The sequence below is a fragment of the Cornus florida genome, unplaced genomic scaffold (genome assembly GCF_030987335.1).
Source record: "Cornus florida cultivar Cherokee Brave unplaced genomic scaffold, ASM3098733v1 CherokeeBrave_3.0.0_Hap2_Chr08, whole genome shotgun sequence".
In the NCBI taxonomy this organism is placed as follows: domain Eukaryota; kingdom Viridiplantae; phylum Streptophyta; class Magnoliopsida; order Cornales; family Cornaceae; genus Cornus; species Cornus florida.
The window spans coordinates 92,456,240-92,482,788 of record NW_026775578.1 but is presented as its reverse complement, the minus strand read 5'-3'; the positions used below and the strand labels follow the sequence as shown (position 1 = coordinate 92,482,788).

The 26,549-nt window shown below is 36.8% G+C and overlaps 1 protein-coding gene across 1 annotated transcript; it reads left to right on the top strand.

Moving 5' to 3' along the window:
• The first annotated feature begins 22,442 nt into the window (after positions 1-22,442).
• LOC132270588 (uncharacterized) lies at positions 22,443-22,996 on the top strand. Its single transcript, XM_059771767.1, has 2 exons — positions 22,443-22,469; positions 22,625-22,996. Exons 1-2 carry the CDS (start codon positions 22,443-22,445, stop codon positions 22,994-22,996), a joined length of 399 nt encoding a protein of 132 aa, XP_059627750.1.
• Positions 22,997-26,549: the final 3,553 nt, after the last annotated feature.

Sequence of the window (26,549 nt, the reverse complement as noted above, 5' to 3'; positions counted from 1 at the left end):
TACAGCTTTTAAGACTCCGATTGGTATGTCACCTTACCATCTCATTTATGGTAAAGGGAGTCATCTTCCTGTAGAATTAGAGCATCGAGTTATCTGGGCTATAAAAAAGCTTAATTTTGATATGAACTCTACTGGTTCTAATAGGAAGCTTCAACTAACTGAGCTCAAAGAATTACGTAATAATGCTTATGAGAGTGCTAAGGTTTATAAATCCAAGACTAAGACATTTCATGATAAGCATATTTTGCGTAAGAATTTTAAGCCCGGGCAAAAGGTTTGATTGTTTAATACACGACTGAAACATTTTCCTGGAAAGCTTAAGTCACGTTGGGAGGGTCCATATATGGTTATTTTTGTTACACCTTATAGTGTAATAGAAATACAAGATTGCAGGACTGGACAAATGTCCAAAGTTAATGGACAGAGACTTAAACCCTACATTGAGGGTAGTGTGCAGAGAGGCACAGTGGAGGTAGTAGAACTTCATGATTTCATTTACTTAGACTAGAGAGGTCAGTTTTCGTCAAGCTATTGACGTTAACTTAGCATGTTGTCGAGCTATTAACGTTAAACTTAGCATTTGTATGTTGTACTATAGTTTCTTTTCATTTTTATTTTTGATTTAATTTTTAGCTTTTAGTTAGTTTTTATTGGTATTTTATTTCTAGATTAGTTTTGGTTAAGGTTTATTAAGGAAAAAAAAAAAAAAACAAAATTGAAAATATAGAAAAATACAAAAATTTGTCTCAAAGCTCGAGCTTTCATTCTGAAGCTCGAGTATCGGCTATCAAAGGCTCGAGCTTGCCCACGCTAAGCTCGAGCCCTCCATCATCGCTAACTTTAGGGTTTTTAGCGGCTAAGCTCAAGCCTTAATCCTTGGGCTTAGGCCTTGGTTCATTAATTCATATAGAAACCCTCGTGTCGAGCTTGAAACCCTCGTGTTTTCACTCATTCTTACCTCCTTTCTCTCTCAAATCTCTTCAATCTTCTTAGATTCATCATCTCTAGTGTCTTAGGCTTCGATTTATATCAAAAGTTAAGATCTCCTCTCAATCTCTCTTCGTTTTATATATATGTATATGGATATATTTTTTATATATTTATAACGATTATGCCCCAAACTAATGCCCAAATTCTTTAAAAGAGAGGTTTAATCATCTATCTCCATAATCTAATCTTTAATCCTTATCCAAACTTGCAAAAATTTTAGATCTACTTTTAGATTTGAAGAACATGGGTTTAGGTGTTTTGGAGGTGTTGGGTTGAAGTTATTGGAGTTTTGGGGTTGTTTTGCAATTGAAGAGAAGTGTGGGGTGGTTTTGAGGTTGATTTGGGACATTGTTGGAGGATTTGGGAAGGTTTTGATTCGGATTATATCCAGGAGGCTCGAGCTCTCATCTTAGGGCTCGAGCAATTGCTTGCAGCAAGCTCGAGCATTAATCAATGGAAAGCTCGAGCTATAGGATTTGAGGCTCGAGCTTTGGAGCACAGTTATAAGATTTGAGGGGCAATTATTGTGGGGTTGTGCCGGGCTTTGGACACAGTTATAGAGATACCTCAACATTTATGACAGAGACGTATTCGGACTCCCGCTATGGCGTTGGATGTTGCTTGGAGGTATAGCATTATCAGCCCGGAGATGGATTTTGAGTGGCAGATTTTGAGCGGGCACCGAGATACATTCTGGGCAGTCGAGGCCCTACAGGCTCGACAGTTGTCAGTATTTCTGAGGCATCCAGTGCAGATTGTCTATCCAAACTGGTGCGTGCGTTTTACCGTACTCTGATTTTACATACGAGAGATGATGCCCATGATGGCAAGGATTACTTTACAGCCACTATCGTGGGAGTAGTGCTGACAGTGGATTGTGCAACTATAGCGAGAGCTATGGGCTACCACCATGGATGCATTATCGCACTTCAGGGTCAGTTTCCACTGATTCCCCTAGGCCTATCTAGAGAGGCGATGGTCAGAGCACTTGACCAGGGGAGGCACTCCACCACTCTCGAGACGATCCTGAAGTCATAGCTTTCACGCCGATTCTGATTCTTAGATACGGTCCTTGTGGCCAATGCTCGCCTTATCGGACATAAGATAAGGTGGTGTACAGAGATAGTGGATGGGCACTATGTATTCCATGCCGGCTACTGGGTGTCCATACCCCAATTGATGTTTGTACAGCTGTGCCGACTTTATGATGAGATGCGAGAGGCTAGAGGCCCTTCTACCCACCATTTACAGTTTCCCAAGCTTATTACTCGCTTGGTGGAGATCTCGGGAGTTCCCCTACTCCTGAATGAGGCAACGATTATAGAGTTTACACAGTATCATTTCACTCAGTGGAACAATGTCTAGGGGCATTTGCCCAAGCCCAGATGCATGGAGTGGGGGATTGACGATGAGATTCGAGAGGATCGCCAGCGATTGGATGCCAAGGCTAAAGGGATGCCGTATGTGATAGACGAACCACCTTATCCACCTCCACCTACTATTCTTTCAGCCGACCATGTAGATGCAGCAGTGGCCGAGGAGGAGGATGAGGATGGTGATGAGGCCAAAGAGGATGAGATAGATCTTTCTGATGGCCAGGCCCCACTTAGGAGGAGGCCAGTTCCTGCAACACAACCTGAAAGTTCTTCTTAGGCTGAGATTAGAGTTTTATAGGCCCAGGTAGTAGAGCTGCAGGATGGACAGACAGTGCTAAGACAGATGCTAACTACGCAGTAGAACATTCTTGAGGAGCCATTACGTCGCACTCTGTCTGCTCCTTCTACTTCTACAGATACTCCTCCACCTCATATGGATTAGCTGTTTAGGGCTTTTCTGTATTTTCTTTTGTTAGATAGGCACTTTTGTTGATTAGGGCAGTTTTGATGTATTTCATTCTATATGTTGTATTTATGCCCTAAGTCTATTATTTTAAAAGCATTGTACTAATTCTGATCATTTATATGCATGCTTTTTGCCTGTCTTATACTTAAGTTGATATGTGTGTTTCATATGATATTTCTCTGCTATTACTCTCTATACTTGATACTCTGATGTGTATTGGAGTTTGTTAATTTTGCCAGGTACTACAGATTAAGTTTGGGGGTGATTTCTTTATTTTACCCTCTCATGCTTCATTTTGGTATATCTTTGCTGGTCTGGTATTATGGTAATATCTTTCTAACTTTATTCTATTTTCAAACATTGAGGACAATGTGCACACTAAGTTTGAGGGTAAGGGAAATTTAAAATTTTGAGTCTAATATTACAAGCATGATGTTGAGTCTGTTGATTGTCAGGTATTCATTTTGTAGTCTAATGTTGGTTAGAAATGGCTTGTATGCCAAAATAATGTTGAAAAGGAATTCTTGAAATTTTTTAAAATCAGTTGGTGGCCTGTGGGGTATAAACTGGAAGTCTTGTTTTGTTTTGAGTTAAACTAAGATGAGCATGTGAATTTGATGATTTTGATAGCTGAGGCACAAAAAAAAAATAATAATAAGAAAAAAAGGAGAAAATAAGAAAGAAAAATAAAAAAGGTATGTATGCAAGCAAGAAATGAAAAAAGTTCTTCATCAATGTGATTGGAAAAAGAAAAAAATATGAAGAGAAAAAAGTATAAAAGGGTCAAGTTCAGGTCTGTACCTATATTGCTTAAAGCAATTAAGTCCTTAGGGGTGTGTTCTGACACCTAATGCCCTAAGACCATCAAGTTTGGGAGTCATTAGCTGAAAGCTTGTTACATAAAGGGGTTTAGGTTGCCTAGATTACTTGAACAATTAGGTCCGGAGTGGTGTTTTACCACTTAATGCTCTAAAACCGTCTGGTTTGGGAGTCATTGGCTGAAAGTTTGTTACATGGGTGATCTAGAAAGCTTAATAAACCTGAACATTGCACAGTATCCTTTTTGAAAAATGCATACCAGTAGAAGAAAAAAAATAATAATGCCTTGGGAGTTGGAATTTGAAAAGTTTGTCCGTGAGTTGAGGGATAACAAGGAATAAATATGAGTATGGATAGTAAGCCACATGTTGGATCGTAAGTACACTTTTAAAAGAGTCTTGGAGATTGAGGTTATTGAATAAATGATTAAACTGACATATGGGGACCTTGGCTGCTAAATTGAAATTGGAAAGTGAAAGTTTTTTTGATGAATATAATTGGTTGTACTTGCTATATTTAATTGATTGATAAACTGCAGGGATATCATGACTTAAAAACAAGCTCGAATGAGTGTATTATGCAATTAAGGCACTGTTTGAGATGTTTGTGGGTACGATCACTAGAAACCCTCACGAGACTATAACTCATCCACTAGGGGTAACCTAGGGGTTTAAAGGCTTGTTGCATAAGCTAAATGCAACCGTGATTCCCACGAAAGTGGCTTTTTAGTTTTATATTGCTAAGAGACTAGCAATATGTAAGTTTGGGGGTGTGATGAGCTTTGAATATTGCATCTTCGAGCTCCTAAATATACGTATGTTAAGGCCAAAAGTGATACTTCTATCTATTATTAGACTAATTTATGTTTATTGTGTGTTTATAGGTACTTTCCCAGAGAAACGGTTAAAACTGGAACCTTATGATGAAAAAACTAATATCGATGCTTACAGAGTCATTGCCGGTCATTCAAAGCAAGTCGAGAGCTTAAATGGTGAAGTTTGGAAGAATTCAAGTACCAAAGCTTGAGCCAAAATCCTGAGGCTCAAGCCTTGCAAAGAAAAAGAAGAAAATTAACAAGGCATTAAAGCTCGAGCCTTGTACCTTCAGAGCTCGAGCCCTATTCAATGCCTTGGCCCTTAAGCTTGAGCATGAGGCATCAGAATTTGAAGAGTTGATTTTAAAGAAGAACCAAGCTTCCGGGGCCTCGTACCAGACCACAAGGATCGAGCACCACCATTCAAAGCTCGAGCCTTAAATACCAAAAGCTTGAGCTCAAGACCAAAAGCTCGAGCTCTATGAAGATTAGATCGAGCAATGTTAAAAGAAAAGAACCCCATTATATTATAAGTGTTGAAGGAAAAGACACTTAAGAAAATAGTTGAAGAAATTTGGCTAAGTACATAACTGAAGATCGAGCATCATCTTTTGAAGCTCAAACAATAATTCCAGAAAGCTCGAGTTTTGCTCTTAAAGCTCAAGCCTGAGCCCCAAAGCTCGAGCTCCACTTCTTTAGCTTAAGCCTTCCAAGACAGATCAGATTTAAAGTTATGAGATTATTCTTTTTTAAGTCGTATCTCATTCCAGATGGGCCAGAAGACCTAAAAGTCCTCCAGACCTTTATTTTCTTCTATAAAAGAAGGCACATGCCATGATAGAAGGAGTTCCTTGCTCTCATATCATTCAAAAGGCTGTTATTATGGTGGCAGCTTTTAGTATTTCCATAACCTTAGAAGGTGAAGATCCTGAGAAGAGAAGTGCCATCCTCAACGATGAAGATGACAACAACATAGATGATATTCTGCATTGTCATGAATAGCTAAGTCCTCTCCTAGAGCACTGATGTAACCCATCTGATTACTATGGTTTGATTGTTTTAACTCTGGGATAATTTTAATATATATTATATTTCTTGATTACATGATTATGAGCAATTGAGATAACTCAATTGGATCTTTAAAGTTTTAATAGTTTTTGAAATGTTATTACCTTGTCTTAGATATAACTGTTCATTAACTATACTCAACCCATTCTTATTGGACGGTAGCTGGCGGAGGAGATCATGTAATGGTGTTCTAATGTTTTTATAAATGAATGTTTTCATAGTCTATACTTAGGAAAGATGGATTATATATAAAATTAGTTAAAGTAGGTAGGTGGATAGTCCATGCTAACCGTAGATAGGTTATAGTTAGCTACAATTTATAAAACATCTTTCTTTAAAAATTGAATTGAACGAATGTTATTGAGTTCAATTCCTTTGAAATATAATTTGTTAAATCCCCAGAGTTAAAATAGTTAACCGTAGTATGAAAGTTGTGGTGAAGTCAAAGCCCTAAGACCTCTTAATAAGTGCTGAATATTGCATATTCGAGCCCCTAAATATACGTATGTTAAGGCCTAAAATGATACTTCTATCCATAGTTAGACTGATTTATGTTTAATGTGTGTTTATAAGTACTTTCCCAGAGAAATGGTTAAAACTGGGACTTTATGATGATATCAAAGCTTACAGAGTCGTTGCCGGTTATCCAGAGCAAGCCGAGAGCTTAAATGGTGAAGTTTGGAAGAATTCAAGATCTAAAGCTTGAGCCTAAGTTTTAAGGCTCGAGCCTTGCAAGTTAAAGAAGAAAAAGTCAATAAGGATTTGAAGCTCGAGCCTTGTACCATCAGAGCTTGAGCCCTAACAAAGGGTGCTCGAGCCTTACATCAGGGTGCTCAAGCCTTAACCCTCAAGCTCGAGCACAAGGCGTCAGAATTTGAAGAGTTGATTACCATGGAAGAACCAAGCTCCCAGGGCCTCGTACCATGGCTAAGGGATTGAACACCCATCACCCAAAGCTCGAGCCTTGAGTACCTAAAGCTTGAGCCTGGTACCTAGTGCTCGAGCCTATAAAGCTTAGATCGAGCAATGTTAAAAGAGATGAAGCTCAAAAATATTCTAAGTGTTGAAGGAAAAGATGCTTCAAAAAATAGTTGAAGAAATTTGGCTAAGTGTCAAAGTGAAGATTGAGCACCATTCCATGAAGCTCGATTATTAATCCAGAGAAGCTCGAGCCCGAACCTCAAAGCTCGAGCTCTACTTCTTAAAGCTCAAGCCTGAACCTCAAATCTCGAGCTCTACTTCCTAAAGCTCGAGCCTTCCATGACGCATCAAATTTAAGTTACATGATTGTTCTCTTTTCAAGTCGTATCTTATTCCAGATGGGCCAAAAGACCTAAAAGCCCACCAGATCTTTATTTTCTTCTATAAAAGAAGGCATAGGCCTTGATAGTAGAGGTTCGAAATTCTAAGTTCTTTTTCTCATATTATTCAGAAGGTTGATACTGTGGTAGCAGCTTTTAAGGTTTCCACCACCTTAGAAGATGAAGATCCTAAGAAGAGAAGTGTCGTCCATGACGATGGAGACAACTCCAACACAGATGATATCCGGCATTGTCATGAGTAGTTAATTCCTCTCTTAGGGCACTGATGTAACCTAATCTAGTATTATGGTTTGATTATTCTTAACTCTGGGATATTTTAATGCATATTATGTTTTTGATTATATGATTATGAGTAATTGAGACAACTCAATTAGATTTAATGCTTTTAAATATATTACAAATTATTATTACCTTATCTTAGATATAATTGTTTGTTCTCTATTCTCATCCTATTCTTACTAGATGGTATCTGGTGGAGCCCTGCTGGACATAGGAATAGAGGTCATATAATGGTGTTCCAATTTTTTTATAAAAGAATGTTTTCATAGTCTATGCTTAGGAAAAATGGATTATTTACAAAGTAGTTAAAGTAGTTAGAGTAGGTAGGTGGATAGTCCATGTTAACCGTAAATAGGTTATAGTTAACTAAATTTTATAAAACATCTTTCTTTAAAACCCCGAATTGAATGAATGTTATTGAGTTCAATTCATTTAGGACATAATTTGTTAAATTCCCAGAGTTAAAACAGTTAACCATAGTATGATGATTGTTTTGAAGTCAAAGCCCTAAGATCTCTCTCTTTGATCACTTTAACTTAATTTTAGTTTAATTTCAGTATTATTTTTAGTCGTGACAACCAATCAAACAATTCAACCAGTTACCTATAAACCAATGGACTTAATTAAAAGTAAACCATAAATACTCATCTCCCTGTGGGTTCGACACCCTCTCTATAGTGCTATCCTACAAGAATTCATTTTATTGTGAGTGGTTATCTTATAAATTGATGACAACACGACACAACAAATTTTTGGCGCCATTGCCCGGGAAATTTGTTATTTAATTTAGTTTTTAATTAGTTTATTTTTGGTTTACCTATCTTCGAACATTCTGATATCTCACCTTAATTCCTTTTCTTTTCAGGTGCAGGAAATTAGCAGTGGGGACAAAGACGCTTAAGGGATAAAAAGCTTCAGTTTATTAAACATTCTATGAGTTTTTGCTGTTTTCTTTTACTTGAAATTTTTTATTTTTGTCACTTTTAGAATTAGTGGAATTAATGTATGTTAACTCGTCATACTCGGTCAAAACCTTTAGTGCATGATCCTGAAATAGAGAGAACTCCTAGTCAATTAAGGAAACTTAAAAAGCATCTGAATACAATATGAAGTTCCTCTGATAACATAGCTGATAATCGTGATGCACCGTGTAATGGCAATGGTAATGGTAATAGAGAACGGGTTCCACTTGTTCCTCCACAACAACAATTGAGGGATCATTTCATTCCTACCATATACACTTCTCCTCGTGCATTGTATTTTCGGATGCTAATGTAACCCATTTTGAGATTAAGCCTACTATGATTTTTTGCAATAGAGGATCCTTATACGCACCTGGATGTATTTTTGGAATTGTGTTCGACTACCAAGTTGACCATTCTTACCAATGATTCATTCAAGATGCGACTTTTCCAATTCTCTCTCAAGGACAAAGCAAGAACTTGGTTGCATTCCCTTCCACCAAATTCCATATTTACAGGGGATATGTTGCAACAAGAGTTCTTGAAAAAGTACTATACAGTGGGTAAAACCTGTCAAATGAAAAGAGAAATCATGGCTTTTTTCCCAAATCCCGGGAGAACAGTTTCATAATGCATGGGAAAGATATAATGAACTTCTAAGAAAGTGTCCACACCATGATATTGCTCAATGGCACTTAATATAGATTTTCTATGATAGTCTTTCTGATTCATATAGAAACATGGTTGATGCATCTAGTAATAGAGCCTTTCTGCATAAGAGTTCGGCTGACGCTTGTGAACTGTTTGAGGCCCTAAGTGAAAATTCTACGCAACATGCGTCTTTCTCTAGGTCTAGGTCTTCACTTGGAATGTATAAAGTTGAAAAACTCTACGAGATAGACAAATCTAGCGAGTTAGCTGCTCAAATAAAAGCCTTGAACCGTAGGTTTGATCAAATTCTATCATCTGGCTTTACTCCTGTTGCTAATCCATAAACTGCCTTGCCAAAGGAAGTTTGTTCAATTTATGCTAATCCTTCCCATTTTGCTGACACTTACCCTATGATGGGACAATCATCTGAGATCCCACAGGAGCAAGTGAATGCTGCATTCTCTATACCAGCTTACAATCCATATGCTTCTACATATAATTCTGGCTAGAAAGATCATCCAAATCTATCATAGCGTAATCAAAGTCAAGGAACCATTGTTCCTCAATCATAGGGACAATATCAAAATTCATCCAATCCTATGCCATAAAATAACTCTTTCAATCAATCTGCTATTTATCATCCACCTTAGTTCAAAAATCAACCTACTCAAACTCCTAACTTCCACCTCCTTCGAGAAATTTTGCTTTTGAGGATCAAGTACTCAATGCTTTTGTTGATCTTAAAGCCAATACCCAACTTCTTAATTCTCATTCACAAGCTATAGCAAAGTTAGAGGCATAAGTTGGGCAAATAGCGAGTACTCTATCTCGAAGAAAGGATGGAAAGCTACTTAGTCAGCCAGTAGCCAACACGAAAGGGCAGACTTACATGATTAATGAAACCAATTCCTCAGGTATTCATCATGAGCAAGTTTAGGCTATTACAACATTGAGGAGTGGTAGAGAGGTTGATAATCAAGTTGAGAAAGGACAGAAAGAAAAAGAGAGGCTTAGGGTTCCCATTGTTCCTATCATCCATAATTCACATCCTAAGGATGTTTCCTCAAGTCCTATTCCACAATCCAACACAGGAGTTGAAGGTGGAGTCACTTCTTTATCTGCTCCTAACCCTGAGATAGCTTATGAGCCAAAAGCGCCTTATCCTGAACATCTCAAGGAACCCTCCCACTTTGGTATACAAGGGGAGAAAATTCAAGATATGATGGAGGTCTTTAAATAGGTCAAAATCAATCTTCCTTTGCTTCATGCTGTAAAGCAATTACCAGCCTATTCCAAATTTTTAAAGGACTTGTACACTCTTAAGAGAAAATCCAAAAGCCAAGTTCCTAAGAAAATTTGTCTCACCGAGCAAGTCAGTGCTATTCTTAAGTACAATACTCCTCTAAAGGTTAAAGATCCTGGAGCTCCTACAAAATCTTGCATCATTGGAAATAATGTGATAGAGCAAGCACTTCTTAATCTTGGAGCAAGTGTTAATCTTATTCCTTACTCGGTGTATGAGAAGTTAGGTCTGGGAGACTTAAAACCTACGTCGGTTATTCTACAGCTTGCTGACCGTTCTGTCCGACAACCACGAGGTTTTGTTAAAGATGTAGTTCTTCTTTCTGGTTGATTTCTTAGTTCTTGATACAGAACCAGTCCATGATTCCAAAAAGTATATTCCAGTTATTCTTGGGCGCCCTTTTCTAGCCACAGTGAATGCTTGTATTAACTGTAGGACTGGAGCCATAGATTTATCTTTTAGAAATATGAAAGTCAAGCTAAACATCTTTAATGCTATTCATCATCCCCATAATGATAGTGAATGCTTCTTCCTTAATGTTATTGATGAGTTGGTTGAGGAATCACTCCCAACTATTTCATCCAAGGATCCTTTAGAAGCTTGTCTGATCACTTCAATTATGAGGACTTCAATATCGAATCTTCAATTGCTGAAGTAAATTCCTTGCTCAATTCCATTCCTATTATAGATTTTCCTCCATGAAAATCTAGACTTGAGCCTCTTCCTCCACTTTCTAATACTCTGCCTATTCCTTCTTTAGAGTCTCCACCTAAGCTTGAGCTTAAGCCACTACCAGACAAGCTCAAGTATGCTTTCTTGGGTTTAAATGACACCCTCCCGGTGATCATTGCTTCCAATCTTACAAGTTCCCAAGAAAGTAGTCTCTTAAAAGTTCTTAAGCAAAATAAAGAGGCTATTGGGTGGAGTGTGGCTGATTTAAAAGGAATTAGTCCCACAATTTGCATGCATCAGATTCACTTAAAGGAGGATTCCTAAACATCTTGGAAACTCCAAAGAAGATTGAATCCTACTATGAAGAAGGTGATTTTGAAGAAAGTTATGAAATTGCTAAATGCGGTAATAATCTATCCCATCTCAGATAGCAAGTGGGTGAGTCATACTCAGGTAATACCTAAAAAGATAGGTATTACAGTAGTTGAGAATTTTGAGAGAGAATTAGTTCCACAACGCACCACTACTGGATGGCGTGTGTGTATTGATTACCGAAAACTCAACTCCGCTACCAGAAATGATCGTTTTTCTCTTCCATTCATTGATCAGATTGTAGAGCGATTGGCCGGCCAGAGCTATTATTATTTTTTAGACGGATATTCTGGCTATAATCAGGTGGCCATTGATCCTAAGGATTAATAGAAAACTACTTTCACTTGTCCATTTGGTACATTTGCATATAGACAGATGCCTTTCGGATTGTGTAATGCGCTAGCAACATTCCAGAGGTGTATGATGTCTATCTTTAAGGATATGGTCGAAAAGTTTCTTAAGGTCTTTATGGATGACTTCTTTATTTTCTGATCCACATTCAAAAATTGTCTCCAAAATCTGTCCCTAGTACTTTAGCGTTGTAGGGAGACTAACTTATTCTTAGTTGGGAGAAGAGCCATTTTATGGTTCAAGAAGGGATAGTTTTAGGACATATCATTTCAGAGAAATGTATTGAAGTTGATAGAGCCAAAGTAGATTTGATCTCTAAATTGCCTCCTCCTACTTCCGTAAGGGGAGTGCGATCATTTCTTAGGCACGTTGGGTTCTATCGACGTTTTATTAAAGAGTTCAACAAAATATCTTATCCTTTGTGTTATCTACTTTCAAAGGACACTCCTTTTGTCTTTGATGAATCATGCCTAGAAGCTTTTCATAAGCTTCGCTCTCTTCTTTCTTCAGTTCCTATCATGAATCCTCCAAATTGGGCTTTTCAATTTGAGATCATTTGTGACGTATTTGATTATGTTTTGGGAGCTGTCTTGGGACAACGAGTAGATAAGCTTCCTCTTGTTATCTACTATGCGAGCAAAACTCTTTCAGAAACACAATTGAATTATACCACTACTAAAAAAGAGTTGCTTGCAGTTGTCTTTGCTTTGGACAAATTCAGATTTTATCTATTGGGTTCTAAGGTAGTGGTCTATTCTAATCATTCTGCTTTGAGACATCTTCTCTCCAAAAAGGAAATCAAACCCCATTTGATTTGATGGATCCTCTTGCTTCAAGAGTTTGATTATGATATCTGGGATAAGAAAGAGTCAGAGAATATAGTAACTGACCATTCTTCTAGAATTCTTATTGAGGATACCTCAACTTCACTTCCAGTGTGTGATTCCTTTCCAGATGAATAACTATTTGGGGTTTCTCATACTGATTTAACTTGGTTTGCTAATATTGTGAACTACCTCGCAATAAGCAAAATTCATTTGTTTGGTCAGTTCAGGAAAAAGATCAATTCTTCTCTCAGATTAAGATGTACTATTGGGAAGATCCCCAACTTTTTAAATATTGTGCTAATCAAATCATTCATAGATGTGTTCCTGAGAGTGAGTTTCATAGTATTCTGACCTTCTGTCATAGTTTAGCTTGTGAAGGTCATTTCAGTGCAAAGAAAATTGCAGCTAAAATTCTTCAATGTGGTTTCTTTTGGCCTTCACTCTTTCAGAATGTATACTTGTTCTGTAGGTCGTGCCTTCGATGTTAGCAGTTAGGATCAATTTCCAGAAGAAACATGATGCCCTTAACTCCAAACTTAGTTATTAACTTTTTTGATGTATGGGGTATTAATTTCATGGGTCCTTTTGTTCAATCAAATCATAATGAATATATTCTTGTGGTTGTAGATTATGTGTCTAAATGGGATGATGCAGTGGCCACTAAAACCGCTGATCACGCAGTTGTGGTCGAGTTCATTCAATCAAACATTTTTAGTCAGTTTGGTATGCCACGAGCTATTATTAGTGATGGAGGTGCTTACTTTTGTAATAGGTATTTCCGTACTTTGGTACACAGATACTCTATCACTCATAAAGTTGCTACTCCCTATCATCCCCAAACAAGTGGCCAAATTGAATTATCCAATCGTGAAATTTAGAGAATTCTTGAAAAAACAGTTAAGCCAGATCGTAAAGATTGGTCTTTTAGGCTAAACGATGCTTTGTGGGCTTACTGAACTGCTTTTAAGACTCTAATTGGTATGTCACCTTGCCGTCTTGTCTATGGTAAAGGGTGTCACCTTCCTGTAGAATTAGAATACAGAGCTTTCTCGCCATAAAAAAGCTCAACTTTAATATGAACTCTGCTAGATCTAACAGGAAGCTTCAACTAACAGAGCTCGAAGAATTATGCAATAATGCTTATAAGAGTGCTAAGGTTTATAAATCAAAGACTAAGGCATTTCATGATAAGCATATCTTGCGTAAGACTTTTGAGCCTGGAAAGAAGGTTTGGTTGTTTAAAACATGACTGAAACTTTTTCCTGGCAAGCTGAAGTCACGTTGGGAAGGTCCATATATGGTTATTTTTGTTACACCTTATGGTGCGATTGAAATACAAGATTGCAGGACTAGACAACTGTCCAAAGTTAATGGACAGAGACTTAAACCCTACATAGAGGGTAGTGTGCAGAGAGGCAAAGTGGAGACAGTAAAACTTCATGATCCTGTTTACTTTAACTAGAGAGGTTAGTTTTCTTCAAGCTATCGACATTAAACTTAGCATGTTGTCGAGCTATTGACGTTCAACTTAGTATTTGTACGTTGTACCGTACTTTGTTTTATTTTTAATTTTTATTTTTGTTTGTGTTTTAATTATTTTTTTTAGATTTTAGTTAATTTTTATGTTTATTTTATATTTAGTTTAGTTTAGGTTTAAGATAAAATAGAAAAAGGAAATAAAAATTGAAAAAAAACAAAAATCCAAAAATTTGTCTTAATGCTCGAGCCGGAACTTTGAAGCTCGAGCATCAGCTACTAATGGCTCGAGCCTGCACACGCTAAGCTCAAGCCTTCCATCATCGTTAACTTTAGAGTTTGTGGCGACAGGCTTGAGCTCTCATCCGTTAAGCTCGAGCCTTAAGTTCTAAAAGTTGTTTTTAAAACCCAAGAACCTGTACTCCATCTCCTATTACATATCGGATATCCCTCCTAATAAAGTCTCTCCAAGTTTTCTCTCCATAGCCATACCCTATGATGCTTGATATTCTCCTCTCAGATTTGTAGACAATACTCAGGTGAAGTTCTTCTTCTTCATCCTCTTTTCATTGTCTCTTCCTTAGATAATTATATTTTTAGATCTAAAGCAGGAGAAGATAAGTTACTCTTCAAATAAATGATTCTTTGGACTTTTTACACATCATCAACATACACTAGTTGTTTGAATTAATTTTTGATTGATTTGTGAACTGATTTCTGAGATCTGTTGTGGTGTAATCCAGGTAGAGCTCGAGCTCTGCAACTTGAAGCTCGAGCATTGGTTGAAGCTCGAGCCCAAAAGGTTAAGCTCGAGCCTCAATTTCCAGATTGCAGGATTTGGGGAATTTTGGGTGATTTTAAGGATTTTATCGAAGGATACTATTAATTGAAAGTAGAGATGATTCGTCCTACTCATTCTAAGCGTGCGAGGGTGACAAAAGATGTTTTGCCAAGTGGTTGGAAAGAAATTCCAATTTCTTATAAGACAACCTTTGATTATCAGGTGTTCATCACCAATCTTCGCACTAGATGGGCTATGAAATCTTTCAGTTACATGCATATTTTGCATCTTATGGTCCCTGTTACTAGCATCGCATATCCTCGTCTTATTCGTTTGTTTTATCTCAATCTTGTTTATAGTGAGGATGACCTTTGGGAGCTTAGGACTATGATTGATAGGCATGAGTTAATTATCAATCCTTGTGCCATTGTTACAGCTTTAGAATGTTATCATACGCTTCCTGAGGTGGTAGATGAGAGGCGTAGCTATCCCACTTTCACATCTTTTCCTAGGGAACCGATCGCAGAAAATTTAATTCAAAAGCTGTGTGATGGTCGATTTGCTAGGAGAAAGCGTAGTAGTACTACTAAGGTCAAAATTCCTAAGAGGTTATGGATTCTAGATTCTATCATCTCTGCTAATGTCCATCCTCTTGGACATAAGAATATTAGGAATACTAATTTTCTCCAGGCACTATATGCTATTCAGTTTGAGCATTGGTATTCATTTCTTATGATGATTTTCTGTCAGCTATTGGAGTTTTGGTTAGAAATTGGACCACACAAGACTGTTCCTACATATATGCTACCTTTCCATATATGATTACTAGATTGTTAGAACTGCAGGGTTTTGTGGTAGGTCCGAAAGAGGAATCATGTGATGAATTTCCAAAGTTTGGAATGAAGGAATAGAATAAAGTGTTGACACATATGTTGGCACATCGCCACAATGCAGTAGAGTTTGGTGATGAAGGATACATAAATGTTACTGCTAGGAGGGCAGAGGATGATGAGGCTGCGGAGGATGAGATGGATTTCTCTAATAGCCAGGCCCCACCAAGGAGGAGGCCCGTTCCTGCAGCCCAGCCTGAGAGTTCTTCTTAGGCTAAGATTAGAGTTTTACAGGCCAGGGTGGCCGAGCTGCAAGATGGACAGGCAATGCTGCGGTAGATGTTGCCTGCATAGCAGAGCATACTAGAGGAGCATTACGCCGTACTCTATTTGGCCCTTCGACTTCTACCGATCCGCCTCCACCTCATATAGATTAGGTTGCTAGGGCAGTCTATTGGATGTATTTATTTCTTTATACTGTATATTTACCTTAAGTCTGGTATTTTGAAAGCACTGTATTGATTATGATCATTTATATAGATGCTTTTTGCCTATACTATGCTTGTGTTACTATTTGCGCTTCATATGATATTTCTCTATTATTACTCCATATGCTTGATACGCTGATGTGTGTTGGAGTTTGTTGATTTTGTCAGGTACTACAAATTAAGTTTAGGGGTGATTTCTCCATTTACCCTTCTAAGCTTTATTATGATCTAGCTTTGCTGGTCTGCTTGTATGGAAACATCTTTCAAACTCTCTTTTGTTCTCACACATTGAGGACAATGTGCACACTAAGTTTGGGGGTAAGGTTGGATATTTTAAATTTTTGATATTTTTGATAACATAAGGTCATGATTATTGATGTTATGAGCATGAGTTTGAGTCTGTTGATTGTCATATATTCTATTTGCAATTCGATGTTGGTTAGAAATGGTTTGTATGCTAAAATATTCTGAAAAGAGATTCTTGAAAATTTTTTAAATCAGTTAGTGGCCTGTGGTCCACTCTGTTAGGATGATCCTTGTTTAATGAAATTAATCTTTGAGATGCTACACTTTGCACATATTCACACTTGCATGAATTTTGTGGGGTAAAAACTAGAAGTCTTGTTTTGTTTTGAGTTAGACTAAGATAAGCAGGTGGATTTGATAATTTTGATAAGGCATAAAAAAACAGAAAAGAAAAAAATAAATTGGTATATAATGCAATAAAAGAAAAAAAAAATTCTTCACCAATGTGAATGAATGAAAAAAAAAAATGAAGAAAAGAAGTAAAAAAGGATCAAGTTCAGGTCTGTACCTAGATTATTTAAGCAACTAAGTCCTTAGGGGTGTGTTTTGATACCTAATGCCCTAAGACCATCTGGTCTGGGAGTTGTTGGCTGAAAGCTTGTTACATAAGGGGTTTAGGTTGCCTGGATTATTTGAACAATTAGGTCCGGATGGGTGCTTTATCACTTGATACCCTAAGACCATCTGGTTTGGGAGTTATTGGTTGAATGTTCATTACATGGGTGATTTAGAAAACTTAACAGACCTGAACATTGCACAGTATCCTTTTTGAAAAATGCATACCTTGAAAAAAATATATAAATGCCGTAGGAGTTAGAATTTGAAAAGTTTGCCTGTGAATTGAGAAATAGCAAAGAATGAATGCAAGTATGGATAGTAAGCCACACGTTTAATTATAGGGTCACTTTCAAAAAGTGTATTGGAGATTAAAATTGTCGAATTAAGAATTGAATTGACAAGTGGGGACTATGGTTGCTAAATTGAAAATAGAAGTTGAAAGTTTTTTTGTTTGCATGATTGGTTGTACTTGTTATATTTGACTGATTGATGAACTATAGGGATAATATGATTTGAAAACAGGCTTGAATGAGCTTATTGTGCAATTAAGGGACTGTTTTGAGATATTTATGGGTACCATCATTGAAACCCTCATGAGACTACAACTCGTCCACTAGGGGTAACCTAGGGGTTTAAAGGCTTGTTGCACAGGCTAAATGAAACCTTGATTTCCATGAAAGTGGCTTTTTAGTTTTGTATTGCTAAGGGACTAGCAATATGTAAGTTTGGGGGTGTGATGAGCGCTGAATATTGCATATTCGAGCCCCTAAATATACGTATGTTAAGGCCTAAAATGATACTTTTACCCATAGTTAAACTGATTTATTTTTAATGTGTGTTTATAGGTACTTTTCCAGAGAAATGGTTCAAACCAGGACTTTATGATGATATCGAAGCTTATAGAGTCATTGCCAGTTATCCAGAGTAACCCGAGAGCTTAAATGGTAAAGTTTGGAAGAATTCAAGATCCAAAGCTCGAGCCCAAGTTTTGAGGCTCGAGCCTTGCAAGTAAAAAGAAGAAAAAGTCAATAAGGTATTAAAACTCGAGCCTTATACCTTTAAAGCTCGAGCCCTAACAAAGGGTGCTCGAGCCTTACCTCAGGGTGCTTGAGCCTTGACACATAAGCTTGAGTATAAGGCATCGGAATTTGAAGAGTTGATTTCTATGGAAGAACCAAGCTCCCAGGGCCTCGTGCCAAGACTTAGGGATCGAACACGATCACCCAAAGCTCGAGCTTAGTACCTAGTGCTTGAGCCCATGAAGCTTGGATCGAGCAATGCTAAAAGGGATGAAGCCCAAAAATATTCTAAGTGTTGAAGGAAAAGACGCTTCGAAAAATAGTTGAAGAAATTTGGCTAATTGTCAAAGTGAAGATTGAGCACTATTCCACGAAGCTCGAGCATTAATCCAGAGAAACTCGAGCCTTGTTCCCAAAGCTAGAGCCCGAACCTCAAAGCTCGAGCTCTACTTCCTAAAGCTCGAGCCTTCCAAGACACATCAGATTTTAAGTTACGGGATTGTTCTTTTTTCAAGTCATATCGCATTCCAGATGGGCCAGAAGACCTAAAAGACCACTAAATCTTTATTTTCTTCTATAAAAGAAGGCATAGGCCTTGATAGAAGAGGTCTGAAATTCCAAGTTCTTTTTCTCGTATTATTCAGAATGCTGATACTGTGGTGGCGGCTTTTAGAATTTCTGACGAGTCTCGGCCTTTCCTCTAAGTGATTAAGAGAATGGACTTTGTAATACGAGAGGTTGCTTCGTAAGGTTAAAATATAAATGTGGTTTCGGAAGCCTTTCTAGTCAAATTTACATTTATAAAAACCACTACTACAACTAATGTAGTATAGTGAGTAAGGATCATCCACAGAGATTATACGTGTTGGAATTTAATTTCGACTCTAATGTATCAATTGATTAGAAGGAAAGATTAGTTGATTACTTTAGAAAATAATTAATTAAAATGCAATTAAAATAAAATAAATTGAGATAGGGATTTAAGAGATGAGAAGTGAGGTATTGGGGTCTATTGGAATTGCCACCAAGCTTGTTCACCAAACCACACACTTTCAAACAAGTTGGGGAAAACATTCGTGTGAACTAAATGCGACTACCAATTACAAAATTAAGCATGGACAATCAAATTAAAGAATGAATTGTCTTCTTAACCGATAAATAAACTAAGTGTAGTACAACCCATCAATTCTAAGCATGACCCATCAAACTAGTCACAATTATAGCACATATCAATCTAGAGAGTCATGGAATGTGCAATAATAAGCCATGGAATATCAAATGAAGTATAGATTGTCTACCTACTTACAAACATGAATTAAATTGTAGAACAACCCATCAAGCATAAGAATAATCCATCAAATTAATTGACAAAACCAACTAATAAAAACCATATCTAGCCATCACTAGATTCTCAATCAACCATACATAGACATACAATTAATATAGAAAAAATAGTCTAAAGATCAATTCCCAAATAATCACACATAAGACAACATGTAATCATATAGAGAATCAATAGAAAGAATTAATCCATAGAAATCAAAGGAGAACCCAAGATTCATTAAATTCATAAGGCTAGAACACTAATCACAAGATATTATTCCCCAAAAAGTATGAAAAAGATAGAGATTTAGATTACAAACTTAGGTCTCATCCAAGCCCCAAGGAGAAGTCTAGCCAATCATGGAGGAGGTGGGTGTGATCTTGGAACCCTCAAGGGCAATCCCCAAACATGGTTCCATCTTCTTCCCCTTCTTCTTTGTTGAATTCTATAGAGAGAAAGTGTGTAGATGTTGAGATGTGTTCTTGGAGCCTCCACTCTTCTCTTTTCTTCTAACCCTAATCTCTAACTTTTCTAAAGAGAGAAAATAAAAATTACAATGAAATAAAATTGAAGGCTAAAGATATATAAGATGAAAAGATATATTACTAAATGGTTCAATTCCCTTTAAATACAAGGTCCTTGGAGTAGTGAACAAGTCAGAAAATAAGCCCTTAAAATATCTAATCTCGCAACTATGTGGTAGATGGACTTCAGGAGCGCGGAAATAAAATAGCTCGCTGCCAGCACATTTTCAATCGATCGAAGAAATCTTCCCGGAACTTTTGCTTGACTCTAAAAAGGCTGTAATAGACCATTTTTAGCCCGTTTGAACCTTATTGACCTAAAATAGACAAAAACACAAATAAATACTAAAATGGGAAAATAAAGATAGATGAATGGACTAAAATACCCTCGCTTAGGTGCTAAAATTCGTCACATTTGAGCACTCATCACACCCTCAAACTTAGATATTGCTAGTCCCTAGCAATGAACTAAAAGAGAAGAAATAGATAAACATCTATATAACTATGAACTAGAAAGCAATAAAAGGATAGCGCCACTTTCGTAGGGAACACGATTTCATTTAGCGTATGCAATAAGCCTTTTCAACCCCTAGGTTACCCCTAGTGGATGAGTGAAGTCTTGTGAGGGTTTCTAGAAATAATACCCACAAACATTGAGCTATTTCTCACAAGAGAGGCACCAATATACAAAACAAGCATTGAGAGAAAACTACCTCAAGTATGCAATTTTTCAACCCTTTCCAAGCAATCTCCCAAAATTTCAACATCGAATAAGCAAATATGGTCCTCCACACATCAAGACAATGATCATGCAAATCAAAACAACACTAGAATCTTTTTTGAGTGAACCGGCATCAAATATGTTGCTATCTAAGCCAACTAAAGAAAGACAGGTGCTCAAAAGGCTAGGACTCTTTGGTTAAGGGAGAATGACAGGTGCTCTGCATTTTTCCATCATAAAATCAAGCAACATAGAAATTTTAATGCAATTACTAACATAGGGATTGAAGATGGACAGGTTCTAAGGGATATCATAGATATAGGCCAAAGTTTTGTGGATTATTATCAGCAGTTGTTTTCTAAACAAATGGATAACACTGTCTGTGATCTAGTGCCTAGAAATACTCTCACTGTAGAAGATATTCTATTGTTGGAGGCTCCAGTTGGTTATAAGGAGGTAAAGGCTGTGGTGATGGGGTTTCATCCAGATAAGTCTCTGGGTCCTGATATTTTTCCTACAAGGTTTTATCAAACCTTTTGGCAAGTGGTTGACACGAATGTGGTGGCTGCTGTGCAGTATTTTTTCAGTTTTGGTACTATGCCTTTGGGAATTAGTAGCTACTTCCTCACTTTGCTCCCAAAAGTTGGTAATGCCTCCAAAGTAGGAGAATTTAGACCAATTGCTTTGTGTAATCTGGTGTATAAGATTATCACCAAATTAATGGCTAATAGGCTAGCTCTTTTTCTACCAAAACTGGTGGGGGTGGAACAGTGTGCTTTTGTTAAGGGTAGGAAAATCAAAGAAGCTTTTATTATGGCTCATGAGCTGGTTAGGGGGTTTAATAGTCAAACACATCCATCTATAGCTTTAAAGGTTGATATCAAAAAGGCATATGATTCAGTGTCATGGGAGTTTTTGCTTCAAGATTTGAGTTCTTATGGTCTTTCTGATAAGTGGATTAGTTGGATTTCTAGCATTTTTGAATCCATTAGATATTCTATATTGCTTAACGGTTCTCCAAAAGGCTTTATTAATCCTGGTAGAGGTCTTAGACAAGGCTGTCCACTGTCGCCTTTGTTGTTTACGTTGGTCATAGAGTTGCTGTCAAGAATTATTATGGATGTTGTTCAGAAAAAGGAATTAATAGTCCTTAACTCTGTTAAAAAGTTCAAGCCTTCTTTTTGTCATATTTTCTTTGCAGATGATCTCCTTGTGGCTTGCCAAGCTTCTGTTCATAATGCTAGGGTTTTATTTGATATTTTTAAGAAATTTGAATGTTTTACTGGTCTTCAAGTTAGCCCTAGCAAGAGTGGTGTGCTGTTTTCTAGGGCAGTTAGAAGGAAGACTACTTTGCTTGAGGTTCTTCAATGCAAGGAAGAGGTTTTTCCAATGAAATATTTAGGCCTTCCTCTCTGTCCAAATGGTTTAAAAAGATCTATCTGTAAGGATTTGATTGATAAGATTTGTCGTAAAATTCAGTGTTGGAATGCAAAGCTTTTATATGTTACAGGTAAAGTGGAGCTTATTAAGACTATAGTTATCCCTATTTTTCAATATTGGTGTTCTATATTTGATGTTCCAGTGGCTGTCATTAATCAAATTCAGAGATTATGCAGAGATTTTTTATGGGGCAGCAAGAAGCATGCAAAGAAACTTCACTTGATGAAATGGGATATGATCACTAGGCCTAAAGATGAAGGAAGACTGGGCATCAGAAAGTTAATGGATATTCAGGTAGCATCTAAATGTGTGCTTATGTGGGATTTTCTGACCAGCAAAGACAGGTTGTGGATATCGTGGTTAAACCATAAGTATTCTTCCAAGTGTAATTATTGGTCTGCGATTCCTAGGATGTCATCTTCTGTTGTGTGGAAATCTATGTTATCTGTTAGAGATATCATGTTGCAGCATTGTGAGTTTCAAATAGGCACTGGGCATAGTTTTTTGTTATTCAAGGATCCTTAGTGTGCAGGGCAGACTGTTGTTGCTAAGTTTAGGCATAGGATGATAAGAAGTTTGTAGATGCAGCGAGATGCTCCTTTGAGTCCCTTAATTTAGAATGGGGCTTGGGATTGGCAGCTGTTGCAGAGGGATGAATTGTTGCCTTTACGACAATTTCTGTTAACTGTTGCTAATTCTAATAATGGAGATAAACTTGTGTGGGCTGAAGGTTAGTTTTCTTTCAAAATGGCTTGGAGCAGGTGTAGGAATGCTATAGATAAAGTGCAATAGTTCAAGTTATACTGGAATAAGGCTAGGCCTTGGTGGTTAACCACAACAGCTTTTATGATGGCAAATAAGTTACCATCTATGTGTAATTTACAGAAGAGAAAAGTTCAACTGGCAGCGAGATGTTCAAATTGCAAATTGAATATTAATGACAGAGATCATATCTTTGTTACGTGTTCTTTTGCTCAAGGTTTTTGGGTCTGGATAGGGGATGTGCTCAGATGGGATATGCAGCAATTCTCTCATGTTCTTTCTGTGTGGGAGCTATTTCAGTGGATGCATCAGCACTATTGTAATTCTAGAATCCTGAAGTCTTTGTTTGCAGCAGCTATATGGCATCTTTGGAGGGCGAGGAACGCAAGACTTCATGACAATATTGCAATGTCTTCGGAGGTTATTGCTAGACACACTCTTATAGAGTGTCTAGAAGTCCAAAATGCTTCTCTTAATGACCTTGTCTCAGTATAGGGTTTGTGTTACTTTTGTGTATTGGAAATGGGCCTTTTCTTTGGTCTAATTTCCTGTATTTTTTATTTTTCTTTCTGACTAAGGGTATGCCTTCTGTGCATCTGTAATTTATCGTTTTATTCTTTTGCTATACAACATTACCAATTATGGAAAAAAAAAATACAAAAAGAAAAATAAAGGTAAAATGCAATGAAAGAATATGTACAATGCAAGAATGAAAAACAAAAAGTAATAAAGGATGCAATAACAAAATAATGAAAAATGAAAATAAAAACTCTTTTTTTAATTTATTTTTTTATTATTATTATTTTTTTTTAGACATAACAAGTATGTACACACACACAAAAAAAAAAAACAAATAAACATGCAAGGAATGAAAATGCAAGGAAATAAGGGATGCAAAAAGAAATTTTTTTTTTTTTTTAATGAACAGTGCTCGATCGATCGAAATTTACTTTAATCGACCGAGCTGGGCCATGATCGATCGAAAACATGAACATTATTGCCCTGGGATCAAAAAAATTCAACGCAATTCCGATCGATAGAAATTATTTTTGATCAATTGAGACCATTTTCGATCAATCAGAATAAGGGTTGATCGATCGAGAAAGTCTTCGGTCGATCGAACTGCCTGGGCACAAATTGCTAAATTTTGAAAAGTTGTAAAAGGCAGAAATTTTCTAAAACCACAAATGCATGAATATGGTCTAAAAACTTGATTTTTGACAATTAAGTGCAATGGACCATATCTAGACGCCGCAAGAAATGAAAAAAAAAAAGAAATGGGGAAGGAGTAGAGTTATGAAACTCTATGAATGCTAGTATTTAACGTCTCTAGCAAGACGTTGGGTCGACTCACTAGTCGAAAGTATCAAAGACCGGATATGAAACATCCTTATTGACCCTCTTTTCTATTTTCTCATTTAATGCCTCACTTACAACAATATACATATCCCCCAAAAGAATGAATTGAAAAGAAATTATGAAAGATGCAATTTGTTTCCTTTCATTCACAGTCTTGAAAATAAAATCAATGATAGGTGGCCTTGCACTCGACAAGGCAAAGTCTTTCAAAGACTCAATTGGATTAATAAGAATTACACTCTCTTTATTCTCTTTCCCTCCCTCGAAAATCACCATCTCCTCACCTTCCAAGTTAGCTAAGGAGTCCATTAGAGAGTTCACTTCGTTTTTGAAGCTTTCAAGGTCAAAACCACAATTTTTATACATTTCAAAAAGACATGTCTCAAGAGTGTCTTTGGAGATAATAGAAGGAAGGCCTTCTTCAATAAGTTCCATCTCTCTCTCTCCTACCTCTATAGTGGTCAACATCTCCTCACTCTCTAAAGTAGCAATGGCCGGGATAAAAATCATGATCAAAAATAGGGAAGTCCTCATTAATCATGTTGTGCTCTATTAGATTAGCTACTAACTCACTTGCCACTTCCTCCTCTATACAAGATAGAGTGCTAGGCATTAGCTCACTTGTCTCATACTCCTCACTCTCCTCATCCTCATCTATATAAATTGAAGTTCATGTCATTTTTTCATTTGTCGCTTCGTCCTCCTCTTGACAAGAAAGAATACTTGCAATTTGCTCAACTTGAGCTTTAAGCTTAGTTAAAATTTGAGAATGTGAAAGACTAAGTTGAGTTTGTGAAATATGCACATCAAGTAAAACTAACATTTTTACTTGAAACTAGGGTGAAAAAGGTGATGGAGGTGGTTCTTCATAAAATGGTGGGAGAGGGTAATAGTCATAAGAAGGATTAAAAGAATAATCAAGTCCATGATAAAATGATGCATATTAAACATTGGACTCAATCTCATAAGGATTAAAATTTGATGGAGGGTTATAAGGTGAAGGGATATAATTTCCCCCAAACTTGGATCAAACAATTCCTCCATTCACACTTAAAATCCACATGCAAGAAAAAATTTTGGCCTCCACACGGGCCGATGCTTGAACTTAAAATAAAGCAATGAAATTAGCCTCAACAACGGCTATCATAAGTATACAAAGAAGTACACAATTTAAAATACAAGAGTTCTAAGAATTGCTCAGAAAAGTCCTTAAGCAACTTCAAATTTTAAGGTTAGCTTTAAGCTCCAACGATTGCTTCAAGTTTCAAAGCTTGCCTTTCTTGTAGTCAAGTACCTAATGGAACAAATAAAATCAAGAATTAGAAAAGAATATACAATGGAAAATAAAATAAAAATAGAAGCAATCCGATGAACACTATTGTCTAGTCTAATTCCAACAAAACCGTTAATCCCCGGCAACGGCGCCAAAATTTGACGAGTCTCGCCCCTTCCTCTAAGTGATTAAGAAAACGAACTTTATAATGCGAGAGGTCGCTTCGCAAGGTCAAAATATGAATGCGGTTTCGGAAGCCTTCCAAGTCAAATTTACATTTGTAAAAACCATTACTACAACTAATGAAGTATAGTAAGTAGGGATCGTCTACAGAGATTATACATGTTGGAATTTAATTCCGACTGTAATGTATCAATTGATTGCAAGGAAAAATTGGTTGATTACTCTAGAAAATAATTAATTAAAATGCAATTAAAATAAACTAAGTTGAGATAGGGATTTAAGAGTGGAGAAGTGAGGTCTTGCGGTCTGTTGGAATTGCCACCAAGCTTGTTCACCAAACCACACACTTTCAACTACTTTGGGGAAAATATTCTTGTGAACAAAATGCGACTACCAATTACAATATTAAGCATGGACCATCAAATTAAAGAATGAATTGTTTACCTAACCGACAAATAAACTGAGTGTAGCACAACTCATTAATTCTAAGCATGACCCATCAAACTAGTCACAATTGTAGCACACATCAATCTAGAGAATCATGGAATGTGCAATAATAAGCCATGGAATATCAAATGAAGTATAGATTGTCTACCTACCTACAAACATGAATTAAATTGTAGAACAACCCATCAAGCATAAGAATAATCCATCAAATTAATTGACAAATCCAACTAATAAAAACCATGTCTAGCCATCACTAGATTCTTAATCAACCACACATAGACATGAAATTAATATAAAAAAACTAGTGTAGAGATCAATCCCCAAATAATCACATATAAGACAACATGTAATCATATAGAGAATCAATACAAATAATTCATCCATAGAAATCAAAGGAGAACCCAAGATTCATTAAATTCAAAAGGCTAGAACATTAATCACAAGATATTATTCCCCAAAAAGTATGAAAAAGATAGAAGTTTAGATTACAAACTTGGGGCTCATCCAAGCCCCAAGGAGAATTCTAGCCAATCAAGGAGGATGTGGGTGTGATCTTGGAACCCTCAAGGGCAATCCCCAAACATGGCTCCATCTTCTTCCCCTTCTTCTTTGTTAAATTTTATATAGAGAGAGTGTGTAGATGTTGAGATGTGCTCTTAGAGCCTCCACTCTTCTCTTTTCTTCTAACCCTAATCTCTAACTTTTCTAGAGAGATAAAATAAAAATTACAATGAAATAAAATTGAAGACTAAAGATATATAAGATGAAAAGATATATTACAAGATG